The sequence below is a fragment of the Theobroma cacao genome, chromosome 10 (genome assembly GCF_053813885.1).
Source record: "Theobroma cacao isolate CCN51 chromosome 10, ASM5381388v1, whole genome shotgun sequence".
In the NCBI taxonomy this organism is placed as follows: Eukaryota; Viridiplantae; Streptophyta; class Magnoliopsida; order Malvales; family Malvaceae; genus Theobroma; species Theobroma cacao.
Genome location: NC_142648.1, coordinates 4,795,286 through 4,808,753, shown reverse-complemented (window position 1 = coordinate 4,808,753; position 13,468 = coordinate 4,795,286). Strand labels below are relative to the sequence as shown.

The 13,468-nt window shown below is 33.3% G+C and overlaps 2 protein-coding genes across 4 annotated transcripts; both read right to left on the bottom strand.

The window, feature by feature from the left end:
• Positions 1–392: 392 nt before the first annotated feature.
• On the bottom strand, positions 393–4,844 carry LOC18586473 (splicing factor U2af large subunit B-like). 3 transcript variants are annotated; one of them, XM_007009883.3, is made up of 13 exons: positions 4,538–4,841; positions 3,744–3,991; positions 3,521–3,640; positions 3,346–3,425; positions 2,685–2,755; positions 2,555–2,602; positions 2,398–2,457; positions 2,256–2,316; positions 2,054–2,166; positions 1,528–1,974; positions 1,278–1,413; positions 906–973; positions 393–716 (listed from the first exon to the last, which is right to left on the bottom strand). In XM_007009883.3, the coding sequence occupies exons 1-13, from the start codon at positions 4,652–4,654 to the stop codon at positions 579–581; spliced, it is 1,707 nt and encodes a 568-aa protein (XP_007009945.3). In that variant the 5' UTR covers positions 4,655–4,841; the 3' UTR covers positions 393–578. The 3 variants fall into 3 exon arrangements, with proteins under 3 accessions (XP_007009945.3, XP_007009946.3, XP_017984977.2); XM_007009884.3 differs by having other exon boundaries at positions 2,256–2,457; positions 4,538–4,843; XM_018129488.2 differs by lacking the exons at positions 393–716; positions 906–973 and adding an exon at positions 980–1,153 and having other exon boundaries at positions 4,538–4,844.
• Positions 4,845–5,850: 1,006 nt separating this feature from the next.
• Positions 5,851–11,263, bottom strand: ARA6 (Ras-related small GTP-binding family protein). Its single transcript, XM_007009877.3, has 8 exons — positions 10,965–11,263; positions 10,578–10,657; positions 8,725–8,808; positions 8,449–8,543; positions 8,144–8,249; positions 6,907–6,996; positions 6,732–6,818; positions 5,851–6,063 (listed from the first exon to the last, which is right to left on the bottom strand). Exons 1-8 carry the CDS (start codon positions 10,987–10,989, stop codon positions 6,025–6,027), a joined length of 606 nt encoding a protein of 201 aa, XP_007009939.1. The 5' UTR covers positions 10,990–11,263; the 3' UTR covers positions 5,851–6,024.
• Between the last annotated feature and the right edge of the window lie 2,205 nt (positions 11,264–13,468).

Genomic DNA, 13,468 nt, shown 5'->3' with positions numbered 1-13,468 from the left:
CTATCATCTCTTATCACTATTAAAACTTATTTAATATATAATAAAAATATAAAAAATTTAATTAAATACAATTCAAAATTTAAAATTCATTTAAAATTTCTTTTTCTAGGTATTATGACTAAAAATTTTAAAAATTTTTAAAACTCATTTAAATATCAACATGCACAAGATTTATTAACTTGATATTGAATTATTTATTTAACTTGTTTGACTCACTTCATAGAATGAATATTAATTGTAAATTTTACTATTACAAAAAAATTGATAAAAATAATAAATTTGAAAACCAATGTGAACAAATCAAAACAGAAAGTTTCGGTTTTCTAAATTTGTAAGACTATTTCCCTTCCAAACCCATCTCGATAAACCTTGCCCTAAGAAGAATTCAAAAATTATTATAAAAAAAGACCACATTCATCTCATCAACTGGTTTTAACATATTAACACCACGCTACTGGAAACGTAGTTAAGGCAGAGAATTTCATTACAAAAATTCCTTAGTACTAAGCACCTAAACATAAAATCAGTACCACAAGCACAATACGCTAAGAGAATATTATTATTTTATATAAATTGAATTAGCCATCGTATTCCCCCTGTGCAAACTTGTTCTCCGGATAAAACACGGCAATAACTTGATTTCCACCAAATTTCCGACCATTCATCGCACCCTGAGCTTTCTTTGAACCTTCGACGTCTAAGTACTCCAGAAATACCTAAATAACACCGGAGAATTACAGTCAGTAACATAGGGGCAATGATATAGGAAGAAATCATCCTGCATGTTCATCAAAACAATGCATTCACTCGCAATTAGGATATATACATAAGATGACAACTAGACAATGATGGGATAAATAAGTCTTCAAAAAAACAAAAAGACATGGTAAAAAGAGTCAACTGACCTTCCCTACACCTGGGGCTGCTTCTCCACTTGGGTTTGGGCGTGGGATGACAACATTCACCAATGCACCTGCATATTATGTGTAAAAATTTCGAATCCACAAAAACAGTAAAAAAAAAAAAACATTTTTTTTCCGAAAAGGATTAAGTCAGAGAAAGCATTATCAAGTAAATATAGATAGAGGGTTAGGAGTCTTCTGTCTGTATGTTAGGCTTGATTCTTTATAGCAGAATGTGGAACAAGAAAGGGCTGTAAAACAGAGATATAAACACAAAAGAAAATAAAGAAAATTAATAAAAATATATGAGACATTTCATGTTAAAAAAGAGGGCCAGAGAAGAAAATGATGCATCAGTTTGTTTAAGAATTTTACCATATTTTCCACCCTCTTGTCTCATGTCTTCCACAATGTCTTCATACTCCTCATCATCTCTGAGATCATCTACATTAAGTGCTTGAGTCAGGCACACAACATTTGTAGGCACACCTTGTGGTTGCAAAATAAGCCTCTGAAAAACAAAAAGAATCAGAATTAGCCTACAAACCACACCTAACAACAGCCCAAAATTGCAGTTGATGTAATGGTATAAGATTTTTTAAAAAACAATAATATCTAATCCCACCTGCAAAGCAATCTGCTGCTGTGCATGCTGGAGTATACTCTCTTGCTCTGGCTTAGGTTGGGTAGCACCCTGGTTTGCTCGCCTAACAGTAAGAGTTTTATCACCCATTTTAATCCCATTTAGAGCAGCACAAGCTATATCTGTAACTGACAGGTCTTGATAAACACAAAAAGCATAGCCTTTCGAGTTTCCAGTTTCTCTATCTTTTACTAGATCAAAACCTCGAAGAGGCCCAAAAGACTCCAATAGCTCCCTGATCTGTGCTTCTGTGAAGTAATACGGAAGCCCGCCAACAAATATGCGATCTGGACCCTCAAGCCCACCAGCAGAACCAGGAGTTAGACCCACAGCAGCTAGATTAAGACTGGGATTGGGCTGGCTTGGACCAAGAGTTGCAGCAAGCGAGGGATTATAGTCACTAGGTCTCCTCACCTTCACAGGTGCTCCCTGAAAGTGCAAACAGGTCAACATAACATATTTTATTTAAACAATTTCAGCATCAAGATCAAAAGGAAAATAAAGATACCTCAAAAATAATCCCATCTACGGCCATTGCATTACTGGCCTCCTCAACAGATCTCATCTCTACAAAAGCAAACTTCTTTTCATGGTTTATGTAGACATTAACAACAGCATCCCCTGAAAATAACACAAAAATATAAGCAACTATAGAAGAAATAAGGCAGGTAGTTCAGTCATGTTAAAAACAAAAAAAACCCTTAGTATACCTGGACCAGCAGTGTTTCCACCAATTGCAGCCATGACATGGCTAAAGAAGGTTGCGACTGACTGTAATATAATAGCAAGGGTCACTATTGGCTTTATATGAAAGCATAACAATAATAATGCTTCAACAGTCGAGAGTAAAACCTGTTCATTTGCTGTAGGAGGAAGCCCTCCAACGTAAACCCGACGAGCATGCCGAGTAGCCTTAAATCACAAGATAAATTCTATAAATTTCTGTAATATAAGAAAAATATTTTCTGAAAAACAGTATACACTACAATGTAGGCATAATCCTGCTAACCTGCTGAGTCATTGCCTGAACTGGCATTACAGGGAGAGCACCAAATGGCTGCAGCAAAACCAAAATAAAACAAAGTTACAGCACATACAGCAAGCTCAAAAACTGTCAGGTGCATGAGAGAAATATATACCTGACCGGTTGCAAGAGGAAACATGTTGGGAAATACTCCAGGTAAGGTTGGGCTAGTCCCAGGAATCTGGCCTGAAAGGAAATTCAGATTTGATATGAGGACATAATTATAAATCAAAATCATATTTGTATAGCAGTTGATCTACATAAAGACTTTGAAGCCTCATTTCCATAGCATATCCAAACCTCTCACGGTTTTAGAGATTGAAAAAAGAATTCATCACATGCAAGTTCTGGAGGAAATATTTAGCAAGACTACCAAAACAGGCAATAGTTGCCAGTTGAAGACGTACAATACCATCAAAACTGGTGCATTGAATCCTCCTTGTACATAAAAGCTACAGAAGTCGGCTCACGCCATTGCCTTCTTACAACATAGACAAAGACATAGAAACAAACAAACAAACACCAAACACAAGACAAAACCAAAGCTCTCTCAGTTCCAGAATTATTTCACCAAGTAAAAAAATTTAAAATAATATTATAACCCTTCCACAAGATCACTGCTTAAAAGGTGATATATACAAAATGGAAAAAAAAGTACAGCTTACCAAAACCACACCAGAATTTTGATACGAACTTTCCACACTAGATCATCCAAAAACAAAAATAGCAGTTAACAATGTATAACAATATTAATTTTTTGTGAAAGGCATATTTACCTGCAGCAGCTGCTGCTGCAGCGCCAGCAGCTAACATTGCTGAAGCTGGAGGGGCCATGTCAAAACCACTAATTCTTTTGCTGCCAAAAAGGAAAATTTGAAGTTAGCATACCAGGAGCCAGAATATTTAGCTGAAGCTATCTTATTTTTCTAATGTAGTTCTTTAAGGATCTACCTCTTTGAGCGTGAGCGTGAACGAGATCTTGACTTTGATCTGTGTTCAGATCTACCCCCTGAACGAGATTGAGACCGGCGCCTATGCCTGTCCTCCCTGTCTCTATCATAGTCCCTTCTTCTGTTAATAACATTTGAGCAAATATAACTCATTAACAAATAATGATTAGCAACAAAAAGAAAAGAGCAACATTCACAATAATTCATATTACAGATGAAATTACCTGTCATAGTCTCGACTCCGGTAATAATCATCATCCCTATCTCTTCCCCGATCCCTCCTCTCACTGTGTTCCCTACTATGATCCCTATGACGATCTCTGTGATGGCGGTCCCGATCACGATCTTTTTCTCGATCCCTATCCCTTTCCCTATGGCGATCACGGTCCTTGTCCCTTTCCTTGTCGCGTCCTTTCTCTCTATCCTTTTCCCTACTTCTAGAGGACTCCCTCTCATAATCCCGAGATCCTTGCTGCAAATGGTGAAAGTTGCATTTTAACTTATATCACTAGAAAACCAAATTTCAGAGCACAAACATGAAACTCACATGAGAAAGTTATTTTGCAGGAAGAACTTTTCTTTCTATCATGAAGAAAATGCCTAGACGTCGTTTAATCGTTCATAGCTTCGAACAAAAATTAAGCTGGCTTACTGTTATATTTTTCTAGTTGCTAATTGCTTAAAAGCAAAAAAGCAAATGATATAAACTAAAATCGTCATTGATTTAAAATAACTAAAAAACTAAAATTTAACACTAATTCTAAGGCAATTGTTCAATCTAGAAATAAAATTATATATTTTTATTTCTAATTCTTCAAGAATATTCCTTAAGCTAAAAATAACGAACAAACAATACCTTAAAATTTCATTTAGGGTAAAAAAAAAAGGAAATCCAGCAAAACTAACTTCTATTTTCCCAAAAAATCTTCTAAACAAAAACTAAAAGAACCAAAAATAGATTCAAAAAAAGAGTAAAAAAAGAAAAGACAAAATTAAGCTACAATTCAGGCGATCTAACCTGAGATTTAGAGTCGTTTTGATCATCGGGGCGAGGCTGAGGTGAAGAACCTCCGCCATAACTGTTATCGAGGTTGTCTCCGTTGCCTTGGTACCGCGCTTCTTCGTAGTCAGTCATTTTCTTCAACTTGGTAACGGCAAAATCTCCGTATCTCTTTCTGATGACCCTTCTTTCTTTACTGGTTTTAAATGAAAATATATATAAAAAAAAAAATCTCCGTATCTAATTCCCAAATCCAAAACTTCGATTTGTCGGCTGGAAGAAGAGGAAGAAGAAAGCAATCATGAATTTTTACTAGGGCACTTTTATATGACAACAAGTTGAAGATTAGGGCTTTTGTGTATTAATTTCACTTTGGGGGGCCTACAATCCATTCTACCTGGGTTTAATAAATAATAGTGTCTGTCTGGCCCAAAATGCAGCCCACAAAACATAAAGGATCATGTCTTGCCTTGGGCCTTTCTTATATCTTGATTCTGGAGCTTTTGCTTAGATGATGGTTTGCATGGCAAGACACTTTCAACGTGTAAAGTACAGGACAGAGAGAGACTCACCTTGATCCGGATAAACTTCAACCTGATGTCACGTATCAATGACCTACAATTTCAATTCCAAATATATATTTGTTAAGTAAAAGGAAATTTTATTTATAAATTTAAAATTATCTCATCTCTTATTAAGATAACATCTGTGACCTCAGACAAATTGTTTTATCCTTTTATGTCAATAATAGTAACTATTTTCTTGTGTTTATTTGTTTCGTTCATCGATAATGGCAGGGGATGAGCAAAAGTATCATTGCGGTTAAGAAAAACGTAAAATTATTTCATTTATGCTAATAAGAGAAAAATTAATTGCAGCTTTGCATGTGAGGATGCAACCAAAATAAGCACCCATTGAACCACCTTCACCTTGAAAAGTTTCAGTCGAAGTCTTCTTCTCATTCATGTTCATGCCAGGCAAGCTTCATTATTGAAACATAAACTTAACGCAAAGGCCGTGGTGAAACTACAATCTAAACTGTTGACTGGAACGAAAATGACATAAAAATGCACCATTTCATGTCTCATTCACTGCAGTCTTTCCCATTAAACTCATGCTGGCTAGGATAAGAAAATCAATCTTATTGCTTTGGCACCTTTTCATAGATCAGTTTGCAAATCAGAAGAAACAAAAGGGTAGTGAAGTTAGTGGAACATGGCATAAAGCAATAACGTATAGATCCTTTTCTACATGGGGATGTCACTCCTTTTGACATGGTTGTCAGATATAAAATCTTAATGGTTACAACCAATCATTCGAGTATGTGCAGGTTTATGTGCTGATAATAGCAACTGAATGTCTTCAATCAGACTCAGAATTATATCATAGAGAAAGAATACATAAAAGGGTCACGTATACCACAATATTCACAAACTTAATATTACAACTATGTGGTTCCAGAACATTAAAATCTATGTAGTTAATTCAGTCTTACAGTCCTCCAATCATGAAGATGATGGGCGGGGAAGTCGCTTAGCAATTTCCTGCCAATTTGACACGAAACCTTCAATCCCAAATCATGGATAAACCTTGACTATGCGAAAACAATTCTAAATAGGGTTGCCATTACACTTAGATGACAAGAAACTATGCATTGATGGCTCAAGTAGTTCATTGACATAAAAAGAGGTTACCAATAACAACAAACAAATAAGTAAGATGAACAAGTATCAGTAAGTTTCCCTGCACATAAAGCGAAGCGTGAAAACAAAGCTACACAGATTTTGGAGTCACAAAGAACTACTATCCAAATTTGAACAGTAAGTACACACTAATAGTAGTGATCTTATATTAGAATACTGTTGACGAGTTCAAGCAATTCCCATTAAAAGCTAAGGAATAGGACCTGATTTTGGAGAGACTCTGATACTATCAACATTAACTGTAAATATGACAGCAAGGATGGTGCTTAAAAATTAGCCAAAAACTAGTAAATCATGCGACATATAGACTAAAATCTTTCCTGGGAGACTGTATATTTGATCACATTTAAGTTGTTATCTTTAGTAACTCCTATAAAAATCTTGACCTTGTCAAATGTCAGAAAGAATGAGAAAATAACTTTCCATGAACCTTCCAGAACTGATACTAGTGCACATAGAGTATTAATAATTAATCATTTAATTGCTGTATAAATTTATAGAACAAATACCTCGAACAACTGATTTATATTATCTGCAGTCTTGGCAGATGTCTCAATAAAGAACATCCCATTCTTCTCTGCATAGTCAATGCCATCCTTCAAGAATAAAACAGCACATGTTAGAAGATAAATATACATTCTGCACGTATAAAGGGATCTCTATTCATTAAATTTTGGCACTAACTTGAACTGGTACTTCTCGATTCTCATGAAGATCAGCTTTATTACCAACTAAAGCCATCACTATATCTGGGCTCCCATGTTTTTGCAGCTCCTGCCAGATGCTAAAATACATCAATCTTTTGGCAACTTAAGAGCATAAGGACTCTTGAGTTTTGACAAAGTTAAAGTGACACATTAGTGCAGAATAGTCTCCTTTCCCTTTGAACTTCTAAGAGAAGAGAATATGAATGGAATTTGAAAAATTACCGTCATAAAATGCTCTATAATCACCTTCAAGGCTTTCAGGAAAGAAGGCAGAAAAATAAAAAAGGAACAAAGAAATGAAAAGAGAAGGGAGGGATGACCAAAATTTGGGTAATGACTCATTTAGAAACTGAATCAAAATTCAGACTCTCCCAAGGGGAAGCAGGTAATCAGATGACCTTATTAGCCAGTTGCATTACCATCTTGAGCAGATGCATTGTTCTCAGCGTGCAAGAAATCTAGATTTTCCCTCTAACAAAATGGCTTGACTTAATATCATTTTGGGGGCCAATCCATCATTTGAAATGTACAATATAATTTTCCTTTTAAATCAGTCTATACCCATGGACAAAACTTCTTCATGAAAAAAAGACAAAAAGCATTTCTAGAAATTCTAATAACCCAAAAGAATTTGAGTTCATTTTGGCACACACGGCAGAAATATCAAAAACCAGAACTGTAACACTACCACCCAGAAAACAAGAAACAACAGTAAAATTAGGGAGAGAGGGATACATGAAGTGGATAATTTACAGTTTGCACTATAACAGACAACACAGACAACTAGTAAATATTAAAATATGTCACACCAAGCCAATATGGAAACTGGAAAAGTTTCTTCAAATGCTCTTCTAGAGACCTTCACAATGTCAAACTTAGATCTTCCATGCAATATGTTTATCCCACCAAGAATACTACTCCAGAACTATGTAAAAGCTTCTTCTTATCAGACATGCAGCCCTAGACAATGGTGTAATTGTACAAAATGTTGTTTGAAGTTTTACTACCTCAGCCAAACCTTTCATCACATTCTAAAATGCAAGAAAATAATCATAATCCTAACCAATAAAAATTAAAGAAACAGAATGAGCAGCAGCACTACCCCATTAACACCCCCCCCCCCCCCCCCCCCCCCCCCCCAATTCCCCCCCATCTCACTCCCTAAAAAAAAAAAACATAAAACATAAAACACTATTGCAATCCTCAGAAACTACCTTAACCCAATATTGTGCTTTGGTGAATGACTCCGGGCTAGTTATATCATACACAATGACCGCAACTCCAGCTCCTCGGTAGTATAGAGGTGCCAATGCAGCATACCTGAAGGAGACAAAGTAAACAATTAGCTCTTTCCTGAAAAAGGAGTGTTCATAGCAAAGCAAAATGCATAAAGTAAACTAAATTATAATTTCAATTACAATATGAAAGAACTAAGGCGAAAGGATCACAATATCATGCACTTTTCCTATGAAAGTAATAACATGAACTTACATATCAACATGGCATTTGAGAACCATACCTCTCTTGTCCAGCTGTGTCCCATATTTCAAACTTAACAGTAGTTGAATCTTGCAAAGCTATTGTCTGTGACAAGAATGAAGCTCCAACGGTTACCTGAAATAATAAAAGGTCAACCAATCAGATAAATCTCATCATAATAGAACCTTTTCACCCTTAAAGAGAGAAGGAAGATGCTAACATCAATCAGATTGAGTATGGTTGGACAAAACGTAGCTCAAAAGGAAAGCCAGATGGGCCATGTTACAAGTTGATGAATTAAGAAAATACACCTTACCTTGGATGTAGGGTCAAACTGGCCACGAACAAAGCGAAGAACAATACAACTTTTCCCAACTCCAGAATCACCTAACAAGACCAGCTGCGAGCAGCAAAAGGATATTAAAAATTCAGTTGCATTGTTAGAAAAGCAAATATCAGCAGCAAATCAGGTGTGATAAAAAAGCAAGGTGAAAACAATCTTCTCCTTTCTCAACAGATTTTTATCATATATTCATCTTACTACAACCAAGATAATTCAAAAGCTCCAGATGTTCATATTTCCTTGAATTAGGTTTTTAATGATGAAATCAAGAGCCACCTTGAATCTTCAGCTAAGCTTGAGTATCCTTCCATACCAGCTTTATTACAAAAAAGAAGGTAGCCTATGACTTCTGAAGACTTAATCAAAAAGCATAAGAAAAGTATCACCTTACTGAATACTTTATTGCATATTTAGATCATAATTGTTATATTATTGACTATATTCATGTGATTTGTGCATCTTAGATTAGTTACCATCTGCAGGAAAAGTAGTGTATTGCAGTTTTATTCCTTCATATAAGAAAGGCACAGCATGCAGCACATCTTTCAAGTTCTACTTGTTGATTAGAGACTTTAGTTTTATAAAGGTTCCCCACAATGGATTTGCCTTCCTGCTTCTTTCTTGTTTAATGAAAAAATAGAATTTTCAAATGTACAAGGCCCTATGATTTAAACGGTACAGACCTCCTATGGTGTGACATGCATCAGTTATGGAGTTAACTGAGCACCATTTGACTGAAAACTCTTAAATGCAAAAAAACTAAATATTTGGTGCTTCATGAGACTTTATGAATGCTTTAGAACTAATAGAAAAATTTGTTTAGGAAGAAATCTTTAACCTTAGAGAAACTTCCAAACATTTGTGGGGAAAAAAAAAAAATTTAAAGCAAGCACGTATAGCAACTTGAAGCAAACTAAGATATGGATAAGACGCAACACATTTTGCAAATGTTAATCAATGAACATGGAAAAAGATATCAGGCTGATTGAGGTAGTGAGAGAATGGATGGCATGTTGGGGTTTTAATGGTAGCGGATTTGGTCAGGTGTAGATGGAAGTCGAAGTGGTGATGTCATAATTACTACTAAATGGAGATCATGGTGGTAGTAATGAATGTATATTAAACAAATAGTAGGTTAAAAATTACATAACATCATTAGATCCAGTTTGAAGCATTAATGTATCAGTTAATCTTTTAAATGATACCCAAACATGCTTAGAAAACTACTGTTAAAAATGTGCTAAAATATTAGCATTTAAATTGATTAGGATTTTAAATTTCATAAATGCACCCCAACTATAATCTGAAACATGTAGCTACCGAATGCTCATTAATTTTTAAACTGATCATAAAATCTTGAGTCCTTTTATCCCATTTTCTAAAGAAAGACTCTAAGTGGCATCCCCAAAATGACTCTGAACAAACCAAGATGGCACTTACTAAACCCCAAAAAGAGAGCTACAGAACCAAACCATACCAACGTTCAACAAAGTTAACATGTTCAACTGCTAATATCTTTAAAAACTTAAAAGAATTGAACACTTTGGCTCATCCTTAGCCAATAACAAATACTTAAAAGAGTCATTACTGTTTAATATAATGAGCAACCTGAGATCTTAAGCAAACCAACACAGATATCAGCTCATTTCAGACGTTCTAACTTCCAACATGACAAAATTCAAACCAAAGCAATGATGTAAAAAACTAAAGTAAAAGTAAAATGCTGCCTCCTAAACCTGTCTACTCCACTTCTTTAAACACATCAATATCTCAAATGTTCCAAAAAAAAAAAAGTAAAACTATGGAATATGGAGCTAAATATTTACCTTTACACGTAGATTTTTGGCATCAGGCACTCCAGAATTCTCTGCATTGTTAAGTCCACTCAAACGCCCAGCACTCCTATCTGCAACCAATCGAAAAACCCACAAAAAGAAAATCAAATTTAACAACAATTCATGAAAGGGTAACCAAATTCCAAGCCTTTAAACAACATCCAAACCTAATTACCAAAAACCTGAACTACATCACCAGCCACTAAAAATCCACAATTCAGCAATCAAATTTTTCAGCTCAAAACCCAAAGAAATCGACCAAATACAAAGATAACATATTTCTTTACAAATCAATGAATAAAACCCTAGAAACAAAAAAACCACAAAAAACAAAAAATTGAAAAAAAAAAAGTCAAGGTAATCTGATAGGGATTTTACCTGGAAGAGAAGAAGAGCAACCCATGAGTTTATAAATTATAAATTACTATATATCTCTATGTCTGACTTAAATTTAGGGTTTTAAAGCAATGAAGAAAGCTTAAAATTTTGATTTTTTTTTTTTTTTGTTTTTCTTTGGTGCAGAAATGGGAATTTGGGACAGGTCGTTAATGGTCATCGGAGATGGGAATACTTTTGAGCATTTTTTTAATATTTTTTATTCTTATTTTGCCACGTGCTAAAAAATTGGGACCAAAGTTAGGTTAGGTAGTGCTCATAATTTTTAGTGTCATCAACTGTGGCCAAAACAGTTGGGACTTCTTTTCTGCGTCTTATATCGTGTTCTCTGGTCCTCCGTCAATATGTGGTTGAATTACACATAATAAATGCCTTTATTTTCCTCGTTTTGTTTGTTTTTCTTGTCAGCCTTTGTTTGTACACATTGCTTTGCCCTCACCAATTCTGCATAGATGCTTATGCCTTTGTTGGACTGTGATTGATCTTATCATGTTGCACCAAGGTGTTGATTTCATTGGTTAACTTGGACTTGAAGTGCTTTTCCATTCTTCCACCACTAAATTTTCTGACATTCAATTATTTCGCGTTAAATATTTTTGAAAAAAATATTATAGATAAATAAAAAAATAAAACGAGATAAGATTTATAAGATAAAAGAGAATTTTCTCTCGTTACATAATTCAATTCAACTTATGACTGAAAAAGGGCAATAGACTATGTCACATTTGATTCTTTTGCTTTTCATTAGTTGAATGCTTGTGATCGTACAAAAAGCAAAATGCAAGCTAGCTGACTCTTGGAAAATGTTTCTTACATTCACAAAGTCTCAGTCCCCGATCTTTACCTATGATATCATACAATGTGTAGATTTCCATACTGTTAGGGCACATTTTGTTATGGAAGACTTGACAGTTTTAACTTATTCAGACAGTTAAAATGTTTTCACCCTTGTTGGAAAAATTCAAAGTTTCTATTAAGTTAAATTAAGATGAACTTGTGCAAAGAGTTAAACTAAGGTTACGTTTGATTTGGTTTGGTTGGTAGAATAAATAGGAATGAAATAGAATAGTTATTATGTGGGAATAGAATGAAGTGGGAATAGAATAAAATAGTTATTACTTAGTTTGGTACGACAAAGGGAATAAGACAAGAATAATTATTATAATTTATTGTAGTGTTTGGTTGATAACAATAATTTTAGAATAAGAAAAGAATAAAAAATAAAAAAATAAAAATATCTTTTATTATTTATATGATTATTTATTTTTATTAGATTTTTTAAATATTAATAATCTAGAATTTAATTAAAATATTAATAATTAATAATTTAAATATTAATATTTTATTATATTTTAATATTATTATGATTAATTATTTTATTTTATTTTATTTTATTTTTAAAATATCAATAATTGGTAATTTATTTAAAATATTAATAATTGATTATTTAATTATTAATATTGTTTATATAATTTAAATGATATTATGTTTATTTATTTTTAATTTATTTTATTTTTAAATAGGAATAATTTATAATTTATTTTATTAATAATTAATTAATAATTTAATATTAATATTTTATTTATAATTTAATATTAATATTTTAAAATATTAATATTTTATTAAAAATTGGAATCAATGGAGAGAAAGAGGAGAGAAAAAAAAATATTTTATATAAATAAAGTTATAATTTTTTAAACTTGTAAGGGGTATTTTTATCTTTATCATTTTTTGAATTTATTCTTCGATCATGGAATAATTAATACCATTGAGAGAGTGGTATTAACTATTCCTTACTTTTGAAGAATTTTGAAAAATAGTCATTTCATAGAAATGACTATTTCTCAACCAAACAAAAGAATCAAAATTTATTGAGAATAAAGAGAGAATGACCAACCAAATATGCTATAAGGGTGCAGATCTATGGCTGGAAGGAACTGCCTACCTTCAACTGGTGATTGCCTCTTCCTGAACTGAACCTGAAACTCCTCCAGCAATGTCAAACTCAAAGCTGCTCCTCACTTCTGACACTAGGGCCTGCTTCCAAGGCTCACAGGCTTGAATGCAACTTCATGATCCAGCCCACAATTCAGGGCTTGCACGTCCATATTTGTTTCCCTACTTTTGGCCATTATAACATTACCCAACACATACAGACATGAAACTGTCCTTTCATAATCATATAAATATTTTACTCTATCTTTTTCCAAGGGTGAGACGGAGATACGTAGCGGTGAGCAAAATTAGATTAGATTAAGGACTCAATTGAATCGAATGTGATTTAAGTAAAATAATTCAGTTTAATTAGTATATTCAATTTATTAGTTTATAAAGATTGATTCAATTGATTTATTTGATCAATTCTCGATTTTAAATTTTTTAAATTGAATTGATTAAAAGATTAAATTAATATTATATATATTATTTTTAAATTTATATAAAATATATATTTTGATTATTAATTTTTATTTCATATTTTATAATTA